The 26,447-nt window shown below is 59.7% G+C and overlaps 1 protein-coding gene across 2 annotated transcripts; it reads right to left on the bottom strand.

Annotated features, from left to right (window-relative positions):
• Positions 1–304: 304 nt before the first annotated feature.
• On the bottom strand, positions 305–26,406 carry CTSB (cathepsin B). Of its 2 annotated transcripts, none has more exons than XM_058288025.2 (10): positions 26,341–26,406; positions 7,948–8,098; positions 7,554–7,639; positions 6,606–6,720; positions 6,107–6,225; positions 4,884–4,969; positions 4,287–4,433; positions 3,829–3,945; positions 1,661–1,789; positions 305–1,172 (listed from the first exon to the last, which is right to left on the bottom strand). In XM_058288025.2, exons 2-10 carry the CDS (start codon positions 8,071–8,073, stop codon positions 1,075–1,077), a joined length of 1,023 nt encoding a protein of 340 aa, XP_058144008.1. In that variant the 5' UTR covers positions 8,074–8,098; positions 26,341–26,406; the 3' UTR covers positions 305–1,074. The 2 variants fall into 2 exon arrangements, with proteins under 2 accessions (XP_058144008.1, XP_071067957.1); XM_071211856.1 differs by lacking the exon at positions 26,341–26,406 and adding an exon at positions 8,157–8,320.
• Between the last annotated feature and the right edge of the window lie 41 nt (positions 26,407–26,447).

Below are 26,447 nucleotides of genomic sequence, written 5' to 3'. Positions count from 1 at the left end.
CATGTCCTTAGCTTTTTAAAATAAGCAGGGACAGTTCAGGCTTGGGGCACAATCAGGGAACAGGCTTACAGAGAAGGGCTAATGAGAACGGCAGGGAACTAAGACGGGAGAAGCCACGGTTTGAAAACACGGTTGAGGCAGTGAGAAGTTACGATTAAGTACCCACTCAGTTCTACCCAATTGTGGGAAGATGCCCCTGGGAATCCGAGAGAGCATGCTCCTGGGAATACACCAGATAACAGCAGCTCCAAGCCTTCAGGCAGTGACGAGTTCTTTTCACATCCCATCAGAACAGACTTCAAAGTGATGGAGAAACCTTTTATTGGCAGTTATTCCTTTCCTTGTTAAACTGATCAGGTAGAGGGGCACATTTTAAGGGAGAAAATCGGCGAGCTGTTTGCGCCGCGCATGGTTTCGGGGGTCGGTGGGTCAGTCGTGCCCACCCAGGTTCGTGGTAAGCCACGCCACCGAGTGTGCAAAGCCAGCACAGCGCGTCCAACGTCATCGTTCACGTGATCGGCCGAGGGGCATTACAAAGAGGACTTCTACTAAAAAAGTGTCATGCCACGGGAAAGACGGGAGAGGGGCTGCGGCCCTGCAGAGCCAGCGGACACAGGGGCCCCGGCCAAGGAGGCTTTCTTCCGAGGGCCGCCCCCCCTCAGCCGGTCTGGGGAGCTCCTTGCTTCGAGGTGGAGATTTAGGTCTGGCTAGGAAGGCCACTGCCATTCCCCAGAGAGCCTAGCCGCAGACCTCCCTGCAGGTGCCCTGACGGGCGCTGACGCCCGGGAGTGGGCAGCGGGCGCCCCGTCCGTCCTAGCCTCTGGGGAAGAGCTCCCTGCCGGCCGCGCGGCGCCCGTGGTCTTTGCGCTGTGACGGCTGGGGGGCAGCCAGGACGCAGGCTCGCCCCCGTGGAAGACGGCGCTGCCGGCGCCAGCACAGGGCGGCTCTGACCGCAGACCCCAGGCTCGGTCAGGCCAGGCCTGCCTGAGCTCAACTAAAGGACCCTCCACCCCCATCCCCGCTTGGCTACACTTAGGGGAGAACTCCCCGGGGCCGGCCGGGCAGGGCCACGCGTTACATCTTCTGCCAGTACTGCTGGGTGCGGGGGATCCCAGCCACGATGCTCGACTCGATGCCACAGTGGTCCTTCCCCCGGAGGATTTTGAAGAAGCCTGGAAGGGAAGGCCAGGTGAGCCGAGCGTACCCCTGCCGACAGAGGCAGGCTGTCCCCTACAGACGGGGGGTCAGGTAGGTGGGTCCCGGCCCCAAGGACCGGCCAGCTTCTCTGCTCACCCACAGGCCGGCCCTCGACGTCACGAGGCCCCCGAGGCGGCCACGCGGCGGCCCCTTCCCCGCGTCACCCTGCGTGGCCATGGGCTCGCCCAGGGGAGGCCGGCTATGGGCACGGGCTGCTCGGCGTGGGCCTGGCTCCACGCCAGCCTTTCCAAGACCAGAGACCCCCTGGTGAAGAAGGGACAGCCCTGCTCTCGGGGGTCACGTCTCGGCACTCGGCGCAGGGTCTGGAGTTGGGCAGCGGGGAGAGCAGGGGAGGCCGAGGTGGGCACCGCGCCGGGCTCACAGGCCCCAGGAAGGGCGAGACAGGCTCCTCGGAGCGGGAAGGGGCGGGAAGGAGGGGGAAGGGGCGGGAAGGGGCGCTCACCATTGTCGCCCCAGTCGGTGTTCCAGGAGTTGGCGGCCAGCCAGTAGGGGGTGCCGTTGTCCACGCCCCAGCCCAGGACGCGGATGGCGTGGCCGCCCACCATCAGCCCGGTTTCGTGCTGGTACACGCCTGAAAGGAACAACGGGGCTCAGCCCGAGCCACGCGGCGGCGCCCGCAGCGCCCTCCACTCAGCCGTCCGCCCTCCTGGCCGGGTGCCCGGAAGGAAGGGCCTCGGGCGGGACAAGCACCAGACCACCGTCGTGAAGAGAGCTCCGAAGAACCCCGGAGCTCCCTGAGAGGGCGCCAGGGAGCGCGTCGCTACTGTTCCAATCGCTTTCTAAAAGCCCAAAACACGCAAAGGAAATATTAAAAGGAAGTTCAATAGATATACGGAGCAGGTGTGGCTCACGTGGTTGAGTGCCGGCCTCTCACATGAGATCCCAGGTTCAATCCTGGCCTCGGTATTTATAAATAAATTAAAATATTATAAAAATGTCATTATTAATAAATTGCCAATGATCTGTTTTATATACTGGGATTCCATGTGAGATTTTATATGTCAAAAGCATTTGACAGGGAAACTGATTCCGCTCAACTAATAAGAGTATCCATCTACTACATGGGAGGTCCACGGTTCAAACCCTGGGCCTCCCTGACCCGTGTGGAGCTGGCCCATGTGCAGTGCTGATGCGCGCAAGGAGTGCCGTGCCATGCAGGGGTGTCCCCTGCATAGGGGAGCCCCATGCACAAGGAGTGCATCCCTTAAGGAGAGCCGCCCCAAGTGAAAAAAGCGCAGCCTGCCCAGGAGTGGCACCGCACACACAGAGAGCTGACGCAGCAAGATGACGCAACAAAACGAGACACAGATTCCCAGTGCCGCTGACAAGAATGCAAGTGGACACAGAAGGACACACAGCAAATGGACACGGAGAACAGACAATGGGGTGGGGGAGAGAAATAAATAAATAATTAATCTTTAAAAAAAGAAAAAAGGGAAGTGGATGTGGCTCATCCAGTTGGGTGCCCGCCTACCACATGGGAGGTCCCGAGTTTGGGACCTATTGCCTCCTAAAAAGACAAGCAGATGCCTTTCCCACCGAATGAGCCAGACGCCACCCCCACTGCAATGCGCTGCAACCTGCGGGGAGTGCGTGTGGCTTGGGCCATTGGGCACTCGCCCCCCATCGGGGAGGTCCTGGGTTCAGTTCCCAGTGCCTCCTGGAGAAGGCGAGCAGACGATGCGCAGACAGATGAGAGAACCGTGCATGTGTGTGGGGGAGTACATGAACAAAATAAAGTAAATACATAAATCTTTAAAGAAAGCATTTGACAGCTTAAGAAGCTTTTAAACGAGGGCTCAAGGGCTCACACTGGAGAAATGAAGCAGGACCAAGTCTAGGCTGGCAGCCGCCAACAGCAGATGACAGGGACAGACGCTGCTCACGTGCCAGAGCCGGTCAACTGCCTTCTCCCCTGACGAGCCCTGCCAGAGGGCACTGTCAGAGTGCACTTCTATCCTGTCAGAATTATCCTCTTTATCTAACCCTTGCTCTGTAAGGGCCGATAGCTTTGGATTTTTCGATCTAGCCGACTATAAGTGGATAAAAACAGCGAAAAGCACCGTGTGGCATAAGGAACTGCCGAGAGGGCCCCAGGGACACAGGGGTTGCCTCTTCACAGCACGGCGCACGGCGGGGCGCTCCGTGTGGGAGGTGTGACACTGGTGGCCGGCGACAAAGACGGGTAAAAAGGGTCGCTCAGCCCAGACGCATAAAAACCTACGGGGTCACGGTGACGTGCCCAGAAGGTCAAGCGGGCAGAGGCAGCAGTGCTGGCGGCCAGCGCGGCCAGGAGAGGCTCGGAGCTGACCCCTGAGCGGGGCGGCGCGGGGGAGGAGGGCGAGCTCGTCTGGGACGTCACGGACACAGACGACGACGGGAGCGGGAGGGGACAGCGGCCGGCCAGCTGCGGGCAGTGACGCCGGCGTCGGGCCAGGCGCTGGCCGAAGCGCAACGAGGTGAGCAGAGCCGGGTGTGGCGTCGGAAACTGCCCTTTCCTGGCCCCGACCCCCCAAAGAAAGGGCCCGAGTTCCCGTCGGTCAGCCCGATCTGGTCTAGCGGCCAGGCCCAGAGCCGCGCGGCCAGGGGCCACCGCTCACCACTGCGTACCCGACTTGTAGGCCAGGAAGTCCTCGTACACGGTGAAGGCTCCCTCCACCGGGCCGTTTTTGTAGATCTCGGCCATGATCTCCTCCTCGCTGGAGGGGACGCCATAGGAGCTGTAGCCTGGAAGGTCAATGACAGTGAACCCGAGGCGTTCCCTGTCCGCGGTCATCCACCCACCCAGGGACCTGGGGAGGGCGCCCGGGGGATGGACGATGCGGAGGACGGAGGGATCAGGGGATGTGCGCGGGGAGGGGCGTCAGGGCCCGCGGCGGGGGGCTGGGACGGCCACGCCGCTAGGAGCAGAGGCCGCGCTCTGAAGCCTGCGGCACTCAGCCCCAGGCCCCGGGCCGGGCGGTGGGGGCGGCAGAGGAGCGCGCGGCCCCGGCACGGCCCTTCCGTGCGGAGCCCTGAGCAGCCCGGGCTTGCCCTGGCGCGACGACGGGCGGCGGGGGGCCCCTCACCGTAGTGCTTGTCCTCCTTGTAGGACGGGCTGTAGCCGGGCTCGCAGGTCTTGCTGCACTCGGGGGTGTCCCCCTCCTCCCCCGTGCAGGGGGGCCGGGAGCCGTTGACGTGGTGCTCACACGGAGGGATGGAGTAGGGCCTGCAGCCTGCGGCCAAGCAGAAGGGGCAGGGGTCGGCCCCGGGCCAGGCGGAGGGCAGGGGGTCAGCCCCTGGGCCAGGCAGGGGGCGGGGGCAGGGGGTCGGCCCCCGGGCCAGGTGTGGGGGGGGTGCAGGAGGTCGGTCCCTGGGGCAGGCAGGGGGGCAGGGGTCAGCCCCCAGGCAAGGCAGGGGGGCAGGGGGTCAGCTCCCGGGGCAGGCGGAGAGGGGGCAGGGGGGCAGGGGGTCAGCCCCCGGGGCAGGCAGAGAGGGGGCAGGGGGGCAGGGGTTGGCCCCAGACCAGGCGGGGCGGCCAGAGCCCTCCGAGGGGGCCTCAGTCCCCCGCACGGTGTCCGGCCAGCGCGGCCCCCGTGGCCTGGGCAGCTTTGACAGACATGAGCCTGCCTGAGCCGCGGCGTGGGCAGGCCGGGCGGCCGGGCGGGCCGCGGGGCGACACTCACCGACGTGGGAGTTGTAGAGGCCTCCGGAGACCAGGCCCTTCTTGGTCCAGAAGTTCCAGGCGGCGGCGGGAAAGCCCCCGTTACAGCTGGGGAAAGAGGAGCGACGAGGGGCCGCTGGCTGCTCACCGGGCGCCTTCGGCCACGGCCCAGCGCACCCCAGATCCCCCCAGACCACCGGGACGGCCTCCCGGGCTCCCCTCCGGTCTCGAGAAGACAGACGCCTGTGCCACCCGCCAGCGCGCGGGCCGCCCGTCTAGGAGAGCAGTCCCCAACCAGGCCACGCAGGACTCCCCGGGCTGCTTAAAAAGCCACCAGTGGCTGTGGTGCAAGTGGTCTGGGTGGAGAGACCCTAACCAGCGTGCCTGCGTGTGTGTGTATAAATATACATATATTTTTCATTTGAAAATGACAAAAATCCAAAATAAAAACAACATAGATAGAAAATTTCCATTTCATTAACAAAATTAAGGAGAAAGAAAATAAACTCCACAAAAGATTGGTCATATAAAGGTGAATTTAGAAGATCCTGCCTACCCTTTTCTCATGCCTGATTGCCAGCTTATGGCTGAGGCCGTGCTGCCAGCTCTACAGCCAGGTGTCAAATCCTACCTTCTGCTTTCAGCTACTACAGCCATCACAATAATCTGTGGGATCAACTGACACCCATTAGCAATTTAAAGCAAGATTAATTATGGCAAAAATGGCCCATAAGATAAAAGTACATTTTTCTACTCAGAGAACTAAAACTCATTTTAACAAGAGTTAACAGCAACATTTTAATGGGAGAGGTTAATAGTTAGAAACTAATTTATATTCTTCTCTAAAAATGTGGTTCTGAGCCCATGACCTTAATTTTTCACTTCCTTAAAACTTTACCAAATATGAATTATATAATCAAGGATAAGAAGGTGATTAGCCAGACAGTAACTTCATCCAGTGACTTCTCCATCAAAAATTTTAAGTGATCTAGCGCTATTTTTTAAATATATACATATTTTTTGACCTCTCCAGGTGTTCCTACTCTGTGGGCAAGGTTGAGCACCCCTGTTCTAGAACCAAGGCGGGACATGAACAGCCGCCCCTCTGGGGTCTGTTTCTAGCCCCTAAGTCTCAGCAAAGGGCGCAGTTTCCGGGTGGGAGGGGCCGTTGGGTTCTCGAAGGGAAGCAGCCCGCCCCCCCCTCACCTCCCGGCCTCTCCGGGACCCTGGGGGGGCCCCGCTCACCCGTCCCCGCAGGCCATGCCGCAGCAGCTGAGCAAGTCCTCCGCGGACACCTCCACGTTGACCTTGCCGTTGGTGTGGATGCAGACGCGGTCGGAGATGGCCTCCACGGCGCCGAAGGCCTGCGGGAGCGAGCGCGGGTCAGCGGCCGGCGCCCTCCGGCCAGCGCCGCAGAGGACCCGGGCCGCCCCCCACGCCGCGCGCCCCCGCCCTCGCTGCATTTCTGAACGAGCAGGGCGGCTTTTGTTCCGTTTTGGCACAGGACGTCGATGCCACTGGCGCGGCGCAGGGGCCGGGCTGACGCTGGCCCCCGTTCTCTCCGTGGACAGGACGCTGCTCCCCTCCGTGGTCCCGCCCCGCCGCCACGCCCTCGTGACCGCGGGGAGCGCGGTTATTTCTCCCCCCCGTGGAAGCGGCCTCAACGGCGACCGGAGCTGCCCCGTCGTGGCCGGCCCCGCGGCCCCCGGCCCCTCCGGCCCCCTCCTCGGCCAGCGGGCCGCACCCAGCAAGAGCCGCAGGAGCCCTGGTCTCGGATCTCTCTGATGGTCGGGCAGTTTGGCCACTGCTCCCGGGAGTCGAAGTTTTCGGGCAGATCCATTTCCTCGGCCAACCGAACTCTGGAATAACCCAAAGGAAGGCGTCGTTACCCCACCTGCCCCCTCCCCCGCCCCTCCCTGCCAGGGCCTCCTAGTTCAAGGGCAGCTGGCCTGGACCACCAGGGGCAGGGAGTGCGAGTCAAGAGAAGACACATGGCAGGGGGTTTTCAGGAAACAAAACCTAATTTATAGGGAAGCTGTCATAGCTCAACTGATAGGGCGTCCGCCTACCACATGGGAGGTCCGCGGTTCCAACCCCGGGCCTCCTGACCCGTGTGGAGCTGGCCCACGTGCAGCGCTGATGCACGCAAGGAGTGCGCCCCGTAAGGAGAGCCGCCCACGTGAAAAAAAAAAAGCACAGCCCACCTAGGAGTAGCGCTGCACACACGAGATCTGACAGCAAGATGATGCAGCAAAAAGAGACACAGATTCCCGGTGCCGCTGACAAGAATGCAAGTGGACACAGAAGAACACACAGCGAATGGACACAGAGAGCAGACCACGGGGGAAGGGAGTGCAGGGGAGAAACATAAATAAAAAATAAATCTTAAAAAACACACAAATTTACTGCTCAATGCAACTTAGCGCACACTTCTCTCTAGACGTATTTAGGCTGCAGGAAAAGCTCCCTTAGCGAGCTGTCTGTCAAGACGACACTGGTGACAGGTCACTAGGCTTCGTCACCGCCTCAAGACTGAGCCCGTCCAGGTCTTGGGCGCGCAGGCCCCCCGCACGCCTGGGCGCTGACGTCCCCGAGGAGCCCGGGGGACGGGGCGGCAGCGCAGGCCAGCGCGGCCGGGAGGCGCTGCGGCTCGGGGGTCTCTCCCCGCCTCCCCAGGCGGGCAGGCGCTCACCTCTGGGGCAGCCTGGGGCCGTCCAGGAAGGTCCCGCACAGCCTCTTCACGTAGCTCATGTCCACGTTGCGGAAGTTGTGTCCAGCCTGGCGGGGGGGTGGCAACTGGTCAGCCGCCGGGAGGGGGGCCGCCCCCCGAGACCCGACTCAGTGGGGGATGGGGGTCCCACCCACCCGGCTAAGGTCCCCGGCCCCCCAGCCCCAGGCCTCAGGGAGGAGGCTCCGAAGAGCCCCCACGTGTGGGCGGTGGATCCTGCAGTGTGGGGACCCCTGGCCCGGCACCTCCCGCGCCCCCGGGCTGCGCGGTGCGTTCTCCCGCCTCTGGGAAGGGGGGTCCCGCGGCCGCCCACTCGGGATCGGAGGGCCAGCCGCCCGCGGCCGGGCCGGCCACCCACCTTCCAGGTCGTGTTGCGCGTGTTGATGTAGGTGACCAGCTCATCCGAGAGGGGCGCGAAGGACGGCCGGCTCCAGGCCCCGGCCAGCACGGCCAGGCAGCAGAGGGTGGCCAGGGGCGGCCGCATGGCGCACGTCAGGTCCCGCGGTGACCTAGGAGGGGGGGCACGTCAGGGCCCCACCTCGGGGCGCAATCCCGCGACCCGCGTACCAGACTCTGCTGCTCGCCCTGATGTGGTCTGTTAGCCCCCTGTGCCTCAGTTTCCTTTTCTGAAAATCCAGGGGACGGCAGAGAGCGCTCGAGGGCCCCAGGCGCCCACGGCACCCGCCAGGTCCGCAGGTCCCCACCTGTGCCCGCATGCGGCCGCCCCCTCCACTACGACAGCCGGCGGCCGGGGGAGCGCCCCGAGCCGGGGTCCCACTCAGGCCACCGGCCCTGCGCTCGAGGCTCAGCCGACCGTCCCCCAGGCGGCTGGAAACCAGCAGGCGCTGCGAGGGCCACGGCAGGCGGCACGTGGGGGGCGCAGGCCCGGGGGGCGGCCTCCCCAGGCTGGGCAGGCAGCAGCGCCCACCCCACCCTCCCCGGCTGCCAGCGCACCTGGCATTTCTCCTGGGGACGCCCATCAGGAACCGTTGCGGGCTCAGGGACCCCGCCCCTAACTCTGGGGCTGAGACCCCCGAGGGGCAGGGCTGCCGTGCCCCAGGCCCACCTCCCCCACAGGGCCCCGCCTGGGGGCTGACCGCGGTGGCCTCCTGGCTCTCCACCCCACAGGAGCTCCTCCGGGAAACTGCCACGGTGGGGGCCGCCGCCTCCAGGGCTAGCCACGGGCCCCCCGCGATCGTGGACTTCGCGCTTCTGTGAAGTCACTCCGTGAGCTCGGGCCATACCGGCGCGCTTGTCTTCCCAGCAGTCGCTCAGGCCCGGCCAGGGACGGGGGCACCTGGCTTTGACCGGGCCCGCTGACCAGGGCAGCTCACTCGGGTCACACACCTGCCGGAACCTGGCCCCAGGAACAGGCCACGTGTGCCAACGAGCGGGGAGCGGGGAGCGGGGCGGGGGCCGCAGGAGGGGGCAGCCCTGCCGCGGGCCCTCCTGGCCTCGGCCGCCCCAGGCCGGGGACACTCTTCACCCTGAACTGTCCCCGGCCCTCCAGGGGCCCCGATGGCAAAGTCCACAAGGAAGGAGCAAAAACAAGGATGCGTGGGGCGAGTTTCTCACCCAGGACCCCAGCGCTGCAGGAGAACAGAGAAGAAAGGGGGGAGCATGGGGCCACACGGGCACCGATGGGCTGAGCACCCCTTATTTCTGGAGAGCGCGGGGCCAGCAGCTCCCCCACCCGAGGCTGGGTGACAGCCCCGGGAGGGCTCCTCGTGGGCCTGTCTTGGGTGCCCCCTGGGGGGGATTTCCTCCTTCCGTTTCCAGACGTCGGCGCAAAGACAGGCCTCAGCAGAGCGCAGACTGCCGCCAGGCCGAGGCCACAGGGGCAGCTGCTCCCGGGGCCCAAGCTGGGCCCCCTGCAGCCCCCTCCAGAGGCAGGGTTGGCCTGGGCGTCCCGGCAGGGCTGCCCTGTGTGCCGCGCAGCGCACGGCGCCCTCCCCTGTGGGCACACGGCGACACCCCCTGTGGGCACACGGTGACCCGCTCCCTGTGGGCACACGGTGACCCCCCCTCCCCTGTGGGCACACAGTGTCCTCCTCTGGGGGCACACGGCGACACTCCCGGGGGCACACGGTGTCCCCCCTCCATGGGAGCCTTCCCCTGGGCCCTGCCAGGGCACTTGGCACGCAGGTGCCATGGAGCCGAGGCCACCAGGGCACTCCCTCACCGGGCAGGAGGGGAGGGGACGAGAGGAGGAGCCTGCCCAGGCCACACGGAGAGGCGGGGGCCGGCCCATGGCACAAGCCTCTGGTCCCTCCAGCCAGGCTGGCCAGCAGCAGACTGGACCCTCCGGGCCCTGGCTCCACACCAAATGCCCTCAGGCCGCCTGCCCTTCTGCCCCAGGAGACCACCTCCTCCAGAATGGCCTCCTCAGGATGGCCCTCACGTCAGCAAATCCGCCGAGGCTCCTGGCGGTTGACGCAGTCCGAGGACGGCGGGACAGCTCCTTACGGCCGCTGGGCACCGGGCACCAGCCAGGCAGCACCTACCACGGCCCCCCATAACCCGCCATCTCCTGGGCGGTGCTGTCACCCTCGCCTCAGAGGGGACAAGCCCGGTAAGAGCAGAGGCTCGGCGGGCACTGCGGGGCTGCGGGCGCCACGCGGGCAGCGCCCAGCCCTGTCACGGCCGTCCAGCCACGGGCCGCGCGCCGGGCAGGAGGACGAGCCCACTTCCCCGCAGGGAACTCGGCGCAGCGTGAGGAGCGATGGTTCTGGTGCTCAAGACAAGAAATCCAGGCCCTGCAAAAAAGGCTCAGGACGGGGTGCACCGGCGAGCCACGTTCACCTCCTGCAGGTGCCGCAAGGCCAGGAAAGGGCGGCACCGGACAGACGGGAATATGCACCCGCGGCAGAGGCCGCCAGCCTCCCGCAGCACTCTGCGCCTGGCCTTGTGCCTGCATTGCAGTGGTTACCTCAGCGGACATCCTTGTTCTTAGGAAACGCACGTGGAAGTGTGCTGTGTTTAAGCACGCAATGTTTACGACCTACTCACAAATGTTGAGAAACTAGGTAAAACAGAAAGACACATGGATGGATGGACAGGATGATGCGGCAAATGTTACAACGTGGCTGGATCTGGGTATGTGGGTGAGGCTACGCTGGAATTCTCCATATGGGGTTTGTATCATTTTGTGGCTTCCCTGTAAGTTAGCAGTTATTACAGAATAAAGTTTCTTTAAAAATAAATCTTAAAAATGGAAAAAATAATTTGGGGGAGGGGACCAGGAGCCTGTGATTTCCCTAAGATGTGAACAGTAAAAAGAAAGGCTTGCCTGAGAGCCCCGGCTGATGAGAAGCCCTGGCCCAGGGCTCCCAGCATACTCAGGGCTATACTAAGTGTTGCGACCTCACAGGTGATAGTATTTCTTGCAACAACTCCGAATTTTCTATTAAAATTTTATTATTGTTGGGAAGTGGATTTGGCTCGACGGCTAGAGCGTCCGTCTACCACATGGGAGGTCTGTGGTTCAAACCCCGGGCCTCCTTGACCCGTGTGGAGCTGGCCCATGCGCAGTGCTGATGTGCGCAAGGAGTGCCGTGCCACGCAGGGGTGTCCCCCGCATAGGGGAGCCCCACGTGCAAGGAATGTGCCCTGTAAGGAGAGCCGCCCAGCGTGGAAGAAAGTGCAGCCTGCCCAGGAATGGTGCTGCACACACAGAGAGCTGACACAACAACAAGATGATTCAACAAAAAGGAACACAGATTCCCGGCCACTGACAAGAATCCAAGTGAACACAGAAGAACACACAGTGAATGTACACAGAGAGCAGACAACGCAGGGAGAGTGGGAAAGGGGAGAGAAATAAAAAATAAATCTTTTAAAAAAATAATTTTATTATTGTTAATTATTATCACTTCCATTTTTCGAGAGTGCTTGCAACTTGGAGGTAAAGTAATTTGCCCACAGGTGCGAGTCGACTGTGGTAAAGCTGGGGCCAGACAGTTTCTGAAACCCTGGTGTGCACTGCTGGCTTGTCCCCACCTTTGCACTGAGGACAGGCCACCTGCCAGCTGTCAACACCCCCCCCCCCAAATGGACGAATGAACCGAGACCTTCACTTTTTTTGGGGGGGTGGGGGAGGTACCAGGGACTGAACCCTCGTCCACGGAAGGCAGGCACTCGACTGCTCCCTTCTCATTTTTTTTTATCCCCCTCCCCCTATGGCTTTTTGTGCGTGCTGCCTGCTCTCTGTGTCCATTCGCTGTGCGTTCTTCTGTGTCTGTATTTATTTTTATTTATTTCTCCCCCACTTGCAGCTTGCTTGCTGTCTGCTCTATGTCCATTCGCTGCGTTCTCTTCCGTGTTTTCACTTGTCTCCCTTTTGTTGCGTCACCTTGCTGAGTCAGCTCTCTGGCGCCGGTGGGGCAGGTGGCACTTGACGGCGTGGGGGCGAGCCCCCCTTCACAAGGAGGCCCCGGGACGCGAACCCAGGGCCTCCCGTACGGCGGACGGGAGCACATCTGGTTGAGCCACAGCGCTTCCCCCGTCTCTCCCTTTTATTCTGCCTCTCCAGGGACCTGTGAAGCAAAGTTAGGGCCCTTCCCAAGTTAGTGCTCCAAAAGATTTAGTCGGTGGCAGGGACCGGGTTGAGCTGAGCACGAAGTCATTTCACAAGCAAATCGTGGACCACGGTTCCCACACAAGTCAAACCTGAACTCCTCCTGTGTAGCCACAGGCAGGCTGGAGGGGCCGGGCTGGTCTGCCCCGCGGCGCAGGCTCCCACGAGCGGCGCAGGCTCCCACGAGCGCCCCTCGTCTTCCGGTCAGCTGAGGCTCTGTCTGGGGCGTGGAGACCAGCTGGCCAGGCTGGCGGCCGCCCCCGCAGCACCGCCCGTTGGTCTTGAACTTGCCTCCCGGGCCAGGCAGGGACTGGTCATTTCCAGCTGGGCTCTGACTCACCCTCCTGGGCAAACCGCCCTGACAAAAGCTGGAGGGGGGGCGTGGAGAAGGGGGGACGGGCCCGGCCCCTGCCCTGCAGGTGCTCACACCTGGGCCTGGGCAGGGGGGCCACCCCCGCGGGGTGGGCCGGGAGGCCCGGGTACACCGCCCCGCGGCGAGGACACGGGGGATTTAAACAGAAGGCGGAGGAGCTCTTCCCCTGGGAGGAATGCGTGTGTGAGGACGGCAAGAAGATTCCGGAAAAGAGCATCCGCGGGGGCCTGAGCCCAGGGAGCGCAGACTGGTGGAAAGAACCCAGGGTGGCGACGCTTCCGGAAGGCTCAGAGGTTATCCTGAGCGAAGTCGTGAAGGCGAGCGAGGAGGTGGCGCTGTTCAGCAGAGGGTGCTTGGGACAGCTGGCCATCCATCGTGCAAAAAAATAAGGCCGACTCTTTACACTTGACTCATCGCACGCAGAGAGTACCACATGGACCCAAGACCTTATGTAAAAACATGAAAAATGCTCAAGTGCATCAAAATAAAAGCCTTCTCTTGAAAAATTAAATTAAAAAGAAATGACAAACTGACAAAATAGTAGCATGGTTTTAAGATTTACTATTGGGAGTAGATGTACAACAGCTCAGTGGTTGAGTGCCTGCCTCCCATGTACGAGGTCCCGGGTTCAATCCCTGATGCCTCCCCCCATGCTGTCCCCCCCAAAAAAATGTACCAATATACAAAGCATTCTCAAAATTCAGAAAAAGAGAAACAGCATAATAGAAAAATGGCAAAAGGACATAGAGTTTACAGAAAAGAACTACAAATGGCCATCACAGATAGAAAATGATGTTCCACCTCAGGGAAGTGCTGATAAAAACCAGCAGATATTCATCTCAAGACAGGCTGGCAAAGGCTGGCCCGTTTGATAATTCCGTGAGCTGGTGAGGATGCAGGGAAAACAATGTGCCGGGCACTGATGCTGATTGACAACCTCTACCCATTTTTAAAATATTTAAGCCCTCTGACTCAGCAATTTCATATTTAGAAATTTATCCTACAGATATAATGGCCCCCAAATGCAAAGACATAGTGCAAGGATATTCACCACTATGTTCCTAATTTTTTTTTGAAGTTGTAGGTTTATAGGAAAGCCACGTATTAAGTAGGGTTCCCATGTGCCGTCCTATGGTTAACACCCTGCATTAGCATGGGGCATGAGCATTTGCTACAATGCACGAAAGAACGTTTTTGTGGGAAATGGATGCGGCTCCAACAAGTGGGCTCCTGCCTACCATGTGGGAGGTCCAGGGTTCGATACCCAGGGCCTCCTGGTGAGGGCAAGCTGGCCCGTGTGGCGAGCTGGCCCACGTGGAGTGCCGGCCTGCACAGAGTGCTGGACCACACAGGACTGCTGGCCCACGCAGAGAGCTGACGCAGCAAGAGGATGCAACAAAAAGAGACACAGAGAAGAAATAATAGGAGACACAGCAGACCAGGGAGCTGAGGTGGCACAAGAGAATGATCGCTTCTCTCCCACTCCGGAAGGTCCCAGGATCAGTTCTCGGAGCCGCCTAATGAGAACACAAGCAGACACAGAAGAACACACAGCGAATGGACATAGAGAGCAGACAATGGAGCGAGAGGAGAGAATAGTAAATCTTTAAAAAAAAAAAGAACATTTTTGTAATTGTATTATTAACAATAGTCCATCATTTACAATAGTGTTCACGGTGCTGTGTAGCCCTATGTTTGTTTTAATTTTTATTCTAGTGGAGCAGGTGTAGCTCAGTGGTTGAGCACATGCTTCACATGTACGAGGTCCTAGATTCAATTGCCAGCACTGCCTGAAAAAACAAAAACATTTTATTCTCGTAACCTATACACAATCTAAAATTTTCCCTTTCAACCACATTATAATAAATAATTCAGTGCCATTCACTATGCCCATCACCACCAACCATTACCAAAACTTTTCCATCAGCCACTAACACATCATCATCTTAGCAAATGCCTGGAAATGAACCCCAAGACTAATAACGGAGCCATCGTTACATTATGGTAAGTGGTTAGACAACAGAGTGAAGTGCAGCCATTTAAAAAAGACGTTGTGGGAAGTCACACTGCGCTGGTAAAAATGTCCAGGGAATCCTGCCAAGGGCAGAAGAAACAATTTGCAGGTTAAGCCTCTGAGCACTATGAAGCCTTCTCCGCGTGGGGCTCAATTCCTGTCGCCGCTTACAGAACATCAAGGGAAATATTTGAAGGAGTAAGTAACGGGGGCAGGAGGATTCATTTTTCCACTTCATACCCTTTTTGTAAAAGCAATGAACTGGTTACTACATCTCAAAGTCTTGTGTTTCTCAGAAAGCACGCCAGCCAAGGCCACGCAAGCCACCGATTCAATAAACCACATTCGTCTCACTACCCCCCAATTTCACTGCCGATCTCTTCCTGCCATCAGCGAGGCTGGGGTCTCGCCAGGAGTGCCCGCGTCCCTGTGTTGGCTGAGCCGGGCTCCCCAGGCCTGAGTAAGCAGGTCTGGGGGCAAGAAGCCACAGAGAGGGTCGGTATTTTCAGTGCTGTGCAGCGATTTCACGAGTCTGGGAGAACCTGGGAGGCGCCACCTGCCATCCTCCCGCCACGCGCACAGTGGGCAGGGCACCCCGGGCTGTCCTCCCCGCGGCTGGCAGGGGGTGGCTGCAGAGGGTGGGGGGTGCCAGGCCGCTGCACAGAGCTGAGGAGGAGCCCCCCGCAGTCCCATGGACCCCTCCACCTGCCACGGGGCGTCACAGCGTGGAGGACGAGGACTTCCACGGCCCGGGAGGGTCTCAGCACACTTTGGGGTTCTGGGGGGGGCAGTGTGCAGCCCCCCCCCCGTCCCAAAGGCTGTCAGCCCTGAGGGGTCTCCGTGGCGCCCGGCCCGCTGCCCGTGCACCCGCTGCCAGCTTGGGCTCCGGCCCTCCTGCTTGCCCCCCCCTCTCATACGCTGGCTCAGGGCGCCAGGGCTTGGCACATGGCCCGTGCCAGCTGCAGCCCGGTATCAAGCAGCCCCTGCCACCAGGCCGAGGACTCAGGGGATCTCCTCTCGTCACCCCACACAGGGAGCCCCAGCTTCTTCTGGTAGCTCCGGGGCTGGGGTCCAGGGGCCACCGGCCAACCCCAGCCCTTGCAGAAAGGAGCACCGTGGAGTGGCACCTGCCCCTAGCTCTCGCCCGGGAGCTCCACCTGCACCCCGAGCCCCGGCTTCTCAGTGGAGACGGGGCCACGGGAGCCATTCCTCTGGGCGGGAGGCAAGACTGCAGCGAGAGGGGCAGAGGCGCCTGGCACATGCCCGGCGGTGGGCAGGCGGCAACGGGGCTCGGTTCCAGCCAGACCCTGCCCCCTCCTGGCGTGCCTTCCTCCCCTTCAGCCAGACAATTCCCACCTACTGCAAACCTAGTCCCGATGCCGCTGCACCATAAGGAAAAGCCTGAATTAAAACAAGCTTTAGGGAAGTGGACTTGGCCCACGGATAGGGCATCCGCCTACCACATGGGAGGTCCAAGGTTCAAACTCCGGGCCTCTCTGACCCGTGTGGAGCTGGCCCACGCGCAGGGCTGATGCGCGCAAGGAGTACCCTGCCACGCAGGGTGTCCCCCGTGTAGGGGAGCCCCATGTGCAAGGAGTGCACCCCATAAGGAGAGCTGCCCAGCGCGAAAGAAAGTGCAGCCTGCCCAGGAATGGCACCGCACACATGGGGAGCTGACACAGCAAGATGACGCAACAAGAGACACAGATTCCCATGGCGCTGACAAGAATACAAGCAGACACAAAGGAACACACAACGAATGGACACAGAGAGCAGACAACTGGGGAGGGGGGGAAGGGGATAGAAATAAATAAATCTTTTTAAAAAACAAAAAAACAAACCAGTTTTAACCTCAGTTCAAAGTCCCCAAAGGCTCCCGTGGCTTAGGGTCCCGAGACTGTCGAGAGCCCAAGGACCATCAAGCCAAACCCCGCCCCCCGCCGGGTGACTCTCATTCCAGCGGGCTCTAGCGGGCTCTTCCTTTTCCTTCCTCACCCACACGGAGCACGAGTGCCTGGGGCACCCGCGGGCAGAGGGTCTAGTTGCTGTGGATCCGCAAGTGAGTCACGGGTTCCGGGTCTCCACACGCAACAGCCACAGCTCTCGCTTCCCCTGTTTGGGGAGCACTTCCCTTTTTTCTCAGTTCTGGGCTTTTTGTTTTTTAAGCAGGGGAGAGAATGAATGGAAAGTTCCTCATTTCAGGAGCGAAAGGGCCCAGCAGGGCGAGAGACCGGAGGCCCCAGCTCTGGGGGGGGTGGGGAGGGGCCAGCTGGGGGCAGACTTGCCCCCCCCCCCCCCCCCCCCCCGCAGGAGCGGGTGGGGCTCGGCGGTTGAGCACCGGCTTTCCACATGGGAGGTCCGGGTTCGGTCCAGCACCTCCTTAAACAAACAAAAACCATGCCGAACAAATGAAAAAACCAACTCAGGGGAGCCCATGTGGCTTGGAGGCTGAGTGCTGGCTTCCCAGACACGGGGTCCCAGGTTCAATCGCACTCACACTAAGAAAAAGGTACCTAAAACAGTCACACTAAGAAAAAGGATCTGCGACCGGGTAACATTATCAACCAAAGGATCCTCCCCTCACAGAAGAACCTTCTCGCAGGTTCCCTGGAGAGCCAAACGAAGAGGACAGAGCAAGCACGGGTGAGCAGCTGCCAAATCTGCAGGACGCTTTGTGTCCACGCACCCATAATGACGCCGGGTCTGTTTGGCCACCACCGGGCCAAAGAAAGCTTCCTGACATGGCCCTCAGGTGGCCCAAGTCCCAAATCTGTAAGGGATTTCGGGAGACAGGACATATATTCCTGAGATCTCCAAGGAAGGCAGGTGCAGTCTCCTGGCCAGTACAGAGAAGAGGAACGCACGCCCGCACGCCCACAGGCTCTTTTGTCGGATACTGTGCTCGTCCTCGCCCACTGCCTATTAACACTCCGCCCACTGCTTTCACGCCCACTGCTTTCACTCTCGGCTCCCGAGACTCACAAGAGGGAGAGTGCGCTTTGCCAGCAGCCAAAGGTAAGACTGCACCAAAAAGTATTTTTGGATCAGAAGAAAGGTGGGAAGGTGGGGTGTGTGCACACAGTGGACCTGGGTAGAGAACTTGTCGTTTATTCTCTTCCAGACAGACGGCCCTAGCCTCTTGCTGCCATGAACTTTTCAATCACTTAAGTCCACCCAGGGATAGGCAGACCTTGGTGTCCCAGGTGTACCTGCCCAGGTAAACCTCCGCGATGCAGCAGCACCTGGCGCAAGGCCTGCCCTCCAATGCTCGGGCCGCCCTGCGCGAGCCGAGAGCCCCCGGCTTCTGAGGGCAAGTCACAGCCCCGATGGGGTCTCTGCCCCTAGCGCAAGTGTTCAACTGCTTCTTGGCTGAACTTGGTGGCACAGGGATAAGCTCTGCCTTTACCTGCATCTTCTTCAATTGCTTTTGCAATAAACCAAGTTGCTCATCTTCAGATTACAAGACGAGAAGGGCTCTCACAGCTCTGCACCCATCGCCTCCTCGACGCTACGGGGGTGACCAGGTACCAGCCGGCTACCTGCCCTGGAAGCCACGCTCCTGCAGCCGAGCGCGCCGGGTGGCCCGGGAAAGGCAGGGCCCGGCGTAGCCCACCCGGGCCCCCGCTCCACGGGAAGCAGGCCTCGGGCCGGCCCCCAAGCCGAGCCCTGCAGCCGGGCCACGGGGCTGCCCCGCTGCCACCGCAGCCTCCGACGAAGTACCCGCTTGGCCCGGCTCACCGGGGACGGCCTCCAGCTGCCCTCCCACCGCGCCCGGAGACTGTGGCCGCGCCGCCCACGTGCACACTGCCTCCGCGGCGGCCACGCCGCGCCCTCCTACGGACAGAGCAGAGCGGCGACCTCGGGCTCCCCTGGGCCCTCGGCAGGCCCTTGGAGGTGACAGGCGCCGGACCGGTGGTGGGGACAGGCCAGCCCACTCTGGAGGCTCCTGCCATGGGGCCTGAGACTCACTGGAGGCCTGCAGCCCGGCTGGACCTCGCGGTTCTGGAAACGGGCGCACTGCCTGGTTCCCAGCGGACCTCGGGCCTCCTTTACCAAAACTCTAAGAGACCTGGCATCCGGACGGGATCACGGCTTCACTGCGCTGCAGCCTGCAGGAGCCCGGCGCCCCGGGTCACCTGAGGCTTGGGGACGTCCCTGCCCGCCTGGACGGGCAGCCATGGCGTCGGCGCACAGGCTCGCCTCTCCAGCTCGCTCCCAGAGGACTGAGGCTGCTGGAGGAGGGGCGGGATGCTTTCTCAAAGTGCCCTCCTCTGACGCGGAGCTGGCGGCGCTGTGACCCCAGCGTGCCAGGGCACGAGCTCCCCACTTAGCCGAGGGTGGGCCAGCAGTCGTCTGCCCGTACCAGCTCACCTCGCCGCCCCCAGAACGCTGACTCCTTCTCGAGAACGCCTAGCATCACCCTGCGCTCAGCAGCAAGTCCTCGGGGGACAGTCCAGCCTCTCTTCTCTGCCCAGGGCATCCCCTGGACTCCTGAGGGCAGTGGCGCCGCGTGGCCGTGGGGCTGCTCGGCAGCCTGCCGTGGCTGGACAGGGGCCTCAGACGCTCGGGGGCAGAGCCCTCGGCTGGCACCGCTCCCCCCCAGGCCCTGGACCAATGTGGGCGTGTCCTGTTCAAGGCCAGAGGGCACGGAGCGGAGGCGGGTAAGGCCACGGAGGACCGTAACTGCCATCCAGGACTCTCCTGCTCAGTTGACTGTCTGGGGTTTGTTTGTCCCCTCCGCCTGCCCCAGGCTTGCAGGTAGCTGAGTTATCGTGGTAACAAGACCAGAGGAGCTACTGGCCTGGAAGAGCCAGATAACACACCAAGACTGCAGGCCACGTGTCCTTCTGCCACCGAGGAGGCAAACACGAGGGGGGAGCCTCTGGAGTCCTGTGTGATGTTTTGTTTTACAGTAAACTGAAGAAGACCGAGAGGAAGCTCTAAATGGGTGAGCCTAGTTAGGGGCGGTAACCCATCAGAGATCAAATTTTAGGAGAAATTCCACCAAAATTTTCCGAGTGACTTCAACCACATCACAGACTTGCAGGTCTCTTGGTTTCCTCATCTGTAAAGTGGAAGATGGAGACTGCCGGTACCTGGATCTCAGGAGAGTTCCCGAGAGTTAATAACTCTTAACCTTATACAATTGCTGAGAAGTACAGACATCTAGATTAGGGTCTAAAGGATTAATAAGTTCTACCTGATGTGGGCTGTGGGTGGGAGGCTCTTTGTCTCTTCAGAGATAACCTTAAGCTAAGCTGTCTGTGACTTGTGGGTGTGGGATGGTGAGAGGCTGCAGCCTGCCCTCGGTGACCATGGCAACGACTCCAGTCCCAGGAAACAGTTTAGCAATGCAAACTCTATATGCATACCAGTCAGTCCAGGCAAACTGATGGTGGTGATGCCGAAGCTTAAGGGAACTTGGACTTGGCCTCAAATGGGAAATACAACATAGCCTGTGCATAAATTCAAAACCATCTAATTCTGTATCCAAGTGCGCCTAGTCTCTAGAAATCCAGTTAAGTGATAGGGGTTTTGAATGTTCAGAAAGGATGTAAGACTGAGTGTGTACTCAAGGTTGCATCCAGAAGGAATGTGGCAAGATGCTAATGCAAGCTCACCTGAGGTGTGGCCGATATGTTAATTCAAAACCTACCCCCGTACTCAGGCAAAGACTCAACTAACAAAGAAAGTAGTTTTCTTTGATAAAAGCACCATTTGACTCCCCATTCTATAAAAGGAACTTGAAAATCTTGTTCTGGGCCGGGTTAGAAACAGAAAGCTCCCGAGTCCAGCCGGCAGTCAATAAACCATTTTCCCTTCTCAAAATCATTCCTGAGTCCTGGCCTTTCTATACGCAAATAATTGAACTTCTCTCAACTTCTACAACACACCCACCCACAAATCCACTGAAACCAACAAACAACAATCATAGATCAACATGAAAAACAGAAACATCGCGTGGCAGTGATTTCCCAGGACGAAGGATGAAATTCAACTCCTAATCATGAAATGAAAACTAAGGGGTATACTATTGCAAACCCATCAGAACAGCAAAAACTGAATCTGATGCTACCTCGTGCTGGTCACTACGAGGGACAGGAACGCATACGTTTGTGGGAGAGAAACGGGTACAACCTCAATGGAGGATGGAAGCACCTCTAGGATCCAGCAACTCACTCTACTTCTGCTTCCCCCCTAGAGAAACTCTTGCAAGTACGGTGAGGCCACAAGGATACTCACTGCAGCAGGGAGGGAAAGGTGAAAAAGGAGAAGAAACAAACTGTCCTTCCAGACAAAGGCACTGTGCATATTAAGATGAACTAGATCTATATGTATCAGTACACCTCAGAAAAGGGGAAAAAGGATACAGGCAGTATGAGTCAAATTATAGAAGAGTTTAAGATACACAAAACAACAATGTTTATGGATAAATACAAAGTAATCGAAGTACAAAAACACACAGGGGAGTTAGACAGACAGAAGACAGGCAGGCCATAGCCAAGCTCCTTGGGCAGACCCGGGGCAGGCCCGGGGCAGCTCCTGCCTTGGCAGAACCGAGGACGCTGAAGTCCCACATTTGCGGAGGGACGCCCCGATGAGGAGTGACCGTCACCCCATGAAGCCCACTCCACCAGGAGGCGCCAGCTGGCGTGGACCGGGGAGGGTGGGACTCAAGGGGAACGTGGCAGGGCCGGTGGAAAGCGTGACCGTGCAGGGAGGTCTGGGGCCTCGCTCTCCTTCCACCCAAACCAGGTGGGTACAGACCTCAGCAGCCAGGCAAGGCCTGGAGCCTGGAGGCCTCACCATTCTTCCAGCAGCTCCTGGACTGTGCCTTCTGCAAAACACGAGAAGACGACACAGGGTCCGGAGCCTCCGACAGCTTCCCACTGTCCACTGAGTGCAATGACATCCGCGTGCGGGACGCCTGGGTCCACCCGGTTATTGCCAAACCCACCACCGCCCAACACACGAGGCCGAGCCGGGGAAGTGCCAGGCTCCGATCCGTTCAACCTACAAAAACGCCAGTTCCACAGAGTTCCATCTCATCGATTTCTAACATTTTCCTTATGCCAAACTGTCAAAAATAGGAAGGTACTGTGACTCCTCCTGTCTAAATATTTCATCATACCTCCCAGCAGCAAGAATATTCTACACAACCACAAGGTCATTACTGCATTTAAGAAAGTCACAGCACAGAGAGTCCAGACTCAAATCACCAGCACTCCCAGCCCCCTCCTCGACAGCCTTTCTATTCCGAAAGTGGAGGGCACCTGGGTGCATGTTAAAAATGCAGAATCCTGGACCCCAGCCAAGAGCTTCTGAACCAGAATCTGTATTTTAGGTTAAAACACGCACCCCTTCTCGTGACCCCGTGCAGGCAGTTAAGCCTCCCCAGGGGACAGTCATGCTCACACTTCTCTTTGCCAGCTTCCCCACCCTGCACCAGTCTAGCTCTCTTCCCTCCTTATCTCTGTATCCCAAGGGTAAGAATTAAGATAACTATGATGATGGAAACATTACAGAGATGCTTGTTAAGTGAGTCAAAAGGGTTAATACCCGAAGTTCCTGAAACTGGCTAGACTGCCTCCACCCTTTGTAGGAGGCCATTTCCGACTAAACCCTGCCATTGGAGATTATTCCAGCTGGATCTTACTGGTTTATGGCCACCTGCACCTGCACAGTGACTGCTCCAGAGGCTTCTACTGAGAGCGAGAGCCGCCATCTTCCCCCATCTTCCCCCGACATCCATATGAAAAACTTGTGGCTGACTCTTCGTTTTCGGCATTCCCCCCTCTGATAAAGTTACTTTGTAACTTACCCCCAGTTGGGACCCTCCCCCGTCCTGCCTCAGTCCCTTAATGTTTATTAATAAAAGAACCTGTGCAAACTCCACCCCAATTACTCATTAGCACCTGATGTTATTCATTTCTGCAAATCAAGAGGCAGTTTTGGGCCAAGAGGTCCACTGTGCTCCTTTGCTTGCACAACCAAATAAACTCTTTCTTTGAAACCCCAGGGTCTCAGGAATTGGCTTGAAGGACGCATGGGGAGAGAAGAACCCACTTATGACAGGCACCCCGCCCGCCCCCCGGGGTCCTGACTGCTCTCAGCGTTTTGCAGCAGAATGCCCTACATCCGATTCACTGAACTATATCCTCATGGAAAAGTACAGTCAACCCTTTTTGGCAAGACCACCCCACAGGTGAGGCGAGGCAACAGACTGCACCGGCCACTGACCGCACCTCCCGAGAAGGCTCAGAAGGTCAGGGCTTCCCACTGTCGGTGAGGCCAGGCGTGACCTCTTGTTTAAGGCTGTAACTACCAGGCATCTTCATTGCAATGCTAATTTTTTCTTTTTTGTAATTTTTACCTAATCTATGGATGATACCTCAGTTTCATACTGCGACTATCCCCCTCGGCAATGACCTTTCACCCAGTATCTTTAGAAGCCACTTATGATTCAGGAATGACTAAGCAGCACCCTTGAGGATGTAATTACCACCATGCATTTTGAAATAGTTAACTTACAACTCGATCATTCTTTCCACATTTTAGCTGACATTCTAAAAAAACTTCTCCCCCTCCTCTTTTTCTCAATTTCAGTTTCGCTATAAACTCATTTGAAAGAATTTCAATGTGTTAGAATCTATTACTGTTATTATTCTTGATTGCCTCATCTTAAAAACAAACATGTTTATTTATCAGTGGAAGGTCCTTAAAGCTGGCTCTTATAGCCTTGGACAGGACCCTATTAGACTCCAAGAATTTCTTGCTTTGTGGCCCAACATTTTCCAGGTTCACCTTATAATCTCCCTGCTGCAGACCTGGGATCAGCCTTTCCTTCAAGGAGCTCAAATTCCTTTTAGTGGGAAACGGTGTTCAGAATCCGAGATCCGGGTGCTACCTCTGGTCGCTGCTCCTGGGGCAACTACGGTTCTAGACCCTATTAGCGGGCAAAGCTGGAGAAAACATAGTTATTTCCTCACTTTGCCACCCACCTTGTAACCCCTCTTCTCCTTTCCCTTCCAGGACTATGATGTCCACACATCTGGGATATGAGGTCAAGACAACCGTGAGCAACCCGTTTCCTGGCTCTGAATGCACGTAGCATTTTGGTAAAAACTCTCCTCAGCTTCTCAAAATGAGATGAGATTTTGCTTATCCATATTCCATTTGTACAGGTTTTATTCTCACTCTACCACTGAGGCAGGGAACGAGGAGAGAAACCACAACAGGCCAAATGGGCAGCATGGCCAAGGGGCAGCATGGCCAAATGGGCGGCATGGCCAAATGGACGGCATGGCCAAATGGACGGCATGGCCAAATGGGCAGCATGGCCAAGGGGCAGCATGACCAAAGGGGCAGCATGACCAAAGGGGCAGCATGACCAAATGAATGGGCAGCACGGCCCAATGAACGGGCAGCACGGCCCAATGAACGGGCAGCACGGCCAGAAGGGCAGCACGGCGATAAGAATGCGCCGAGGCCTTGGCCTTGACGTCCCGGTTGGGCTCTCTCCAGGGCCAAGGGGAGGCCCCAGATGACCCCACCCAAAAGGCCTCACCGCTGGCCCCCACCACTGGTGGGGTAACCCGTAACAGAGAGACCCCTCCTCTGCGCTTAGCAAGGGGAGGAGTAATTAATAGCTTAATAAAGGCAACCACGCAGGCCAAACCGCCCCGTCTGCCTAGAGGAGCCGCATCAAATCTCGGTGCGCATTTCCATCCTTCTCTCCCATTTCTCAGCAAGCTCTGTTCTTTCCCCCATTTCTCAAATTCTTTTTAGTTGCCTGACTAAGCTGGCTTGCTCTTAAATTCTTTTAAGCGACAGAACCAAGAACCTAGAGGAATCCAGCACTTCCCCAGCTTCACCACCACATGAAGCCCCAAAAGGTTGTGCTGCTAGGGCTCTGCGCCGCTCTCGCCAGCCCGTTTTTTGGGGGGGCCTCACGCCAGTTGTCCTGGGGAGTCCATGACTAACCCCAAAGACAGCGGACCCCGCAGTTACCTGGCCAGGAAAGGACGCCCAGCCTTCTGCACTGGAGACGGTTTAGGGACCCAAGGCTCCCCTGAAACGAGGTCCCCCGTGCGCGGCTCAGCACAGCGCTGACGTCTACCCCCTCTCCTGTACCCGAGCCCCCTACAGCTTCTCATCCAACCCCCAGGTCGGCAGCCCGGCAGGGGGAGGCAGGGCCTCTTACGAGGACCAGGGCCCTGCCAGCACTGCAGAGCCACCACCAGCCGGGCAGCTCCCTGCCTTCCCCTGACCAGTCCTGACGGCCTCAAGGTGGGGGGTCCCAGAGCCAGGCCGTGCGGCCCGCGGCCTCTGGCGGCCTGCGGAGCACCCAGCTGCACCCCCCACCTGGTAGGGCCTGCGGCTCTGGGCCACGCGAGGTTGGAGTAGAAGCCGCTTTCCTCCAAGGGACGTCCACCTCTCTCGGGGAAAGCCACCCGGGGCAGGTGGGCAGACCTTTGCTCCCAAGGCTCCAGGGCTCTGGGTCATAGTCACCAGCGACGCCCCGAATCGTTCTCCAATGAGGCAGGAGATTAGAGAGCAGGCTGGGCCTCCCCCGATTTTCTGAATCTACAGGTGCCTCAGGCTGCAGACTGATGGGTGCATCTCGGCTGTGCCCTCCTCAGGCGGGGACACTGGAGCGGTTTTTCCACGGGATGGAAAGGTGCTAGCCTCCCCGTGCACCCCACGGCCTCCCTGCCGCGGGGAGGAGGCCCGCAGCCCTCCTGTGTCCAGGCCCGGCGGGGGCGGTGGGGGGGGAGCTGAGCCAGCCCTTCCCGGAGGCCCGGTCAGTCCACACCCGCCCTCTGCCTGCAGTCACCCCGCTGTTTTCTGGACAGTCCCTCTCCCCGGCCCCCAGGACCTTAGCTGAGGGGGTGAGGGGCTCAGCCCTGCCAAGGGTCCCCCACGGGCCTCTGTGCCTGATGACCCGTCACCCCTCCGCAGTGGCATCCTCCTGTCCCCAGAGGAGGCAGGTCGAGGTCCCCAGGCTCCTGACCCGGCTCTCTCTATCAGCGCTGCGTCCTTCCTCGCCTCCGTGTAGGGGTTTATCTCCTAACCGGGGATCCTCCCTACTCCTTCCAGTCCCAGGTCCCGGTTTGTAAGGGGCCGCACGACCTCTGGGGTCCTGGAAGTCATGGGATTGCGCAGAAAGGTGCACAGGCATACTCTGGAGAAGAGCTAAAACCATGCAGGTAGAGTCTTGTGTCTCAGCACCCTGCCCTGAGGAACGCAAGGCCCAGAAGTGAACGAGGTCCAGCCGCCCACGGCCGCGCCCGGGTGGGAGTCAGAGTCGCCCAAGGCCCCCGGGACGGCGCCACTCTTCCCCGCAGGAGCCCCTCGGGCTGCCCCCACGAGCTCCCCAGCTGGCCGCGGGCCACCTCCGGGCCGCGAGCCTGGCTCTGGGCGGCTCAGGGGTGGCGGGGCGGGGGCCGGGCGTTTGCTTCGCTTTTCCCCTCCCGCTGCCCCCCCGCAGGGCGCGGCCCCCCCCACCGCCCCCCGCTCGCCGCGACCCCCACCCCCGCCATCGCCCAAGGACGCAGCGGGACCGCGCCCGGGCCCCGCGCAGGGACGCGAGGGCCCCCGGCCCGCTCCAAGGTCACTTCCGCCGCGGCCGCGCGCACAGCCAGCCCCGCGCGGGCCCGCAGAGGGGAGCTCGCCGCTCGCCCGGCCCACGCCCCCGGCCCAGACTCCGGACCCGCAGGCCCCTCGCCACGCGGGTCCCCGCCACGCAGCCCCCCGGCCCGCAGGCCCCCGCCCCGCCCGCACTCACGCCGCAGCCTGGGAGCACGGGAGCGCGGGTTCCGGCGCCGCCCGCCGGGCGCGCTTTATCCCGGCCCCGGCCCCGCCCCGCGCGGGTGACTCGCCCCACGTGACTCG

This window comes from Dasypus novemcinctus, chromosome 25, assembly GCF_030445035.2.
Source record: "Dasypus novemcinctus isolate mDasNov1 chromosome 25, mDasNov1.1.hap2, whole genome shotgun sequence".
In the NCBI taxonomy this organism is placed as follows: domain Eukaryota; kingdom Metazoa; phylum Chordata; class Mammalia; order Cingulata; family Dasypodidae; genus Dasypus; species Dasypus novemcinctus.
The sequence above is the reverse complement of the archived record's forward strand: the minus strand, read 5'-3'. Positions and strand labels throughout refer to the sequence as shown.

What these genes read in the sequence shown, in the direction of transcription:
- CTSB (XM_071211856.1), bottom strand. Translation starts at nt 8,305, where the DNA reads ATGCGGGCACAGGTGGGGACCTGCGGACCTGGCGGGTGCCGTGGGCGC. An exon ending in AGGGCGAGCAGCAGAGTCTG is followed by an intron (nt 8,099 to 8,156) that starts GTACGCGGGTCG and finishes CCCCCCTCCTAG; the next exon opens with GTCACCGCGGGACCTGACGT. An exon ending in CAAGGAGGACAAGCACTACG is followed by an intron (nt 3,946 to 4,286) that starts GTGAGGGGCCCC and finishes TTGACCTTCCAG; the next exon opens with GCTACAGCTCCTATGGCGTC.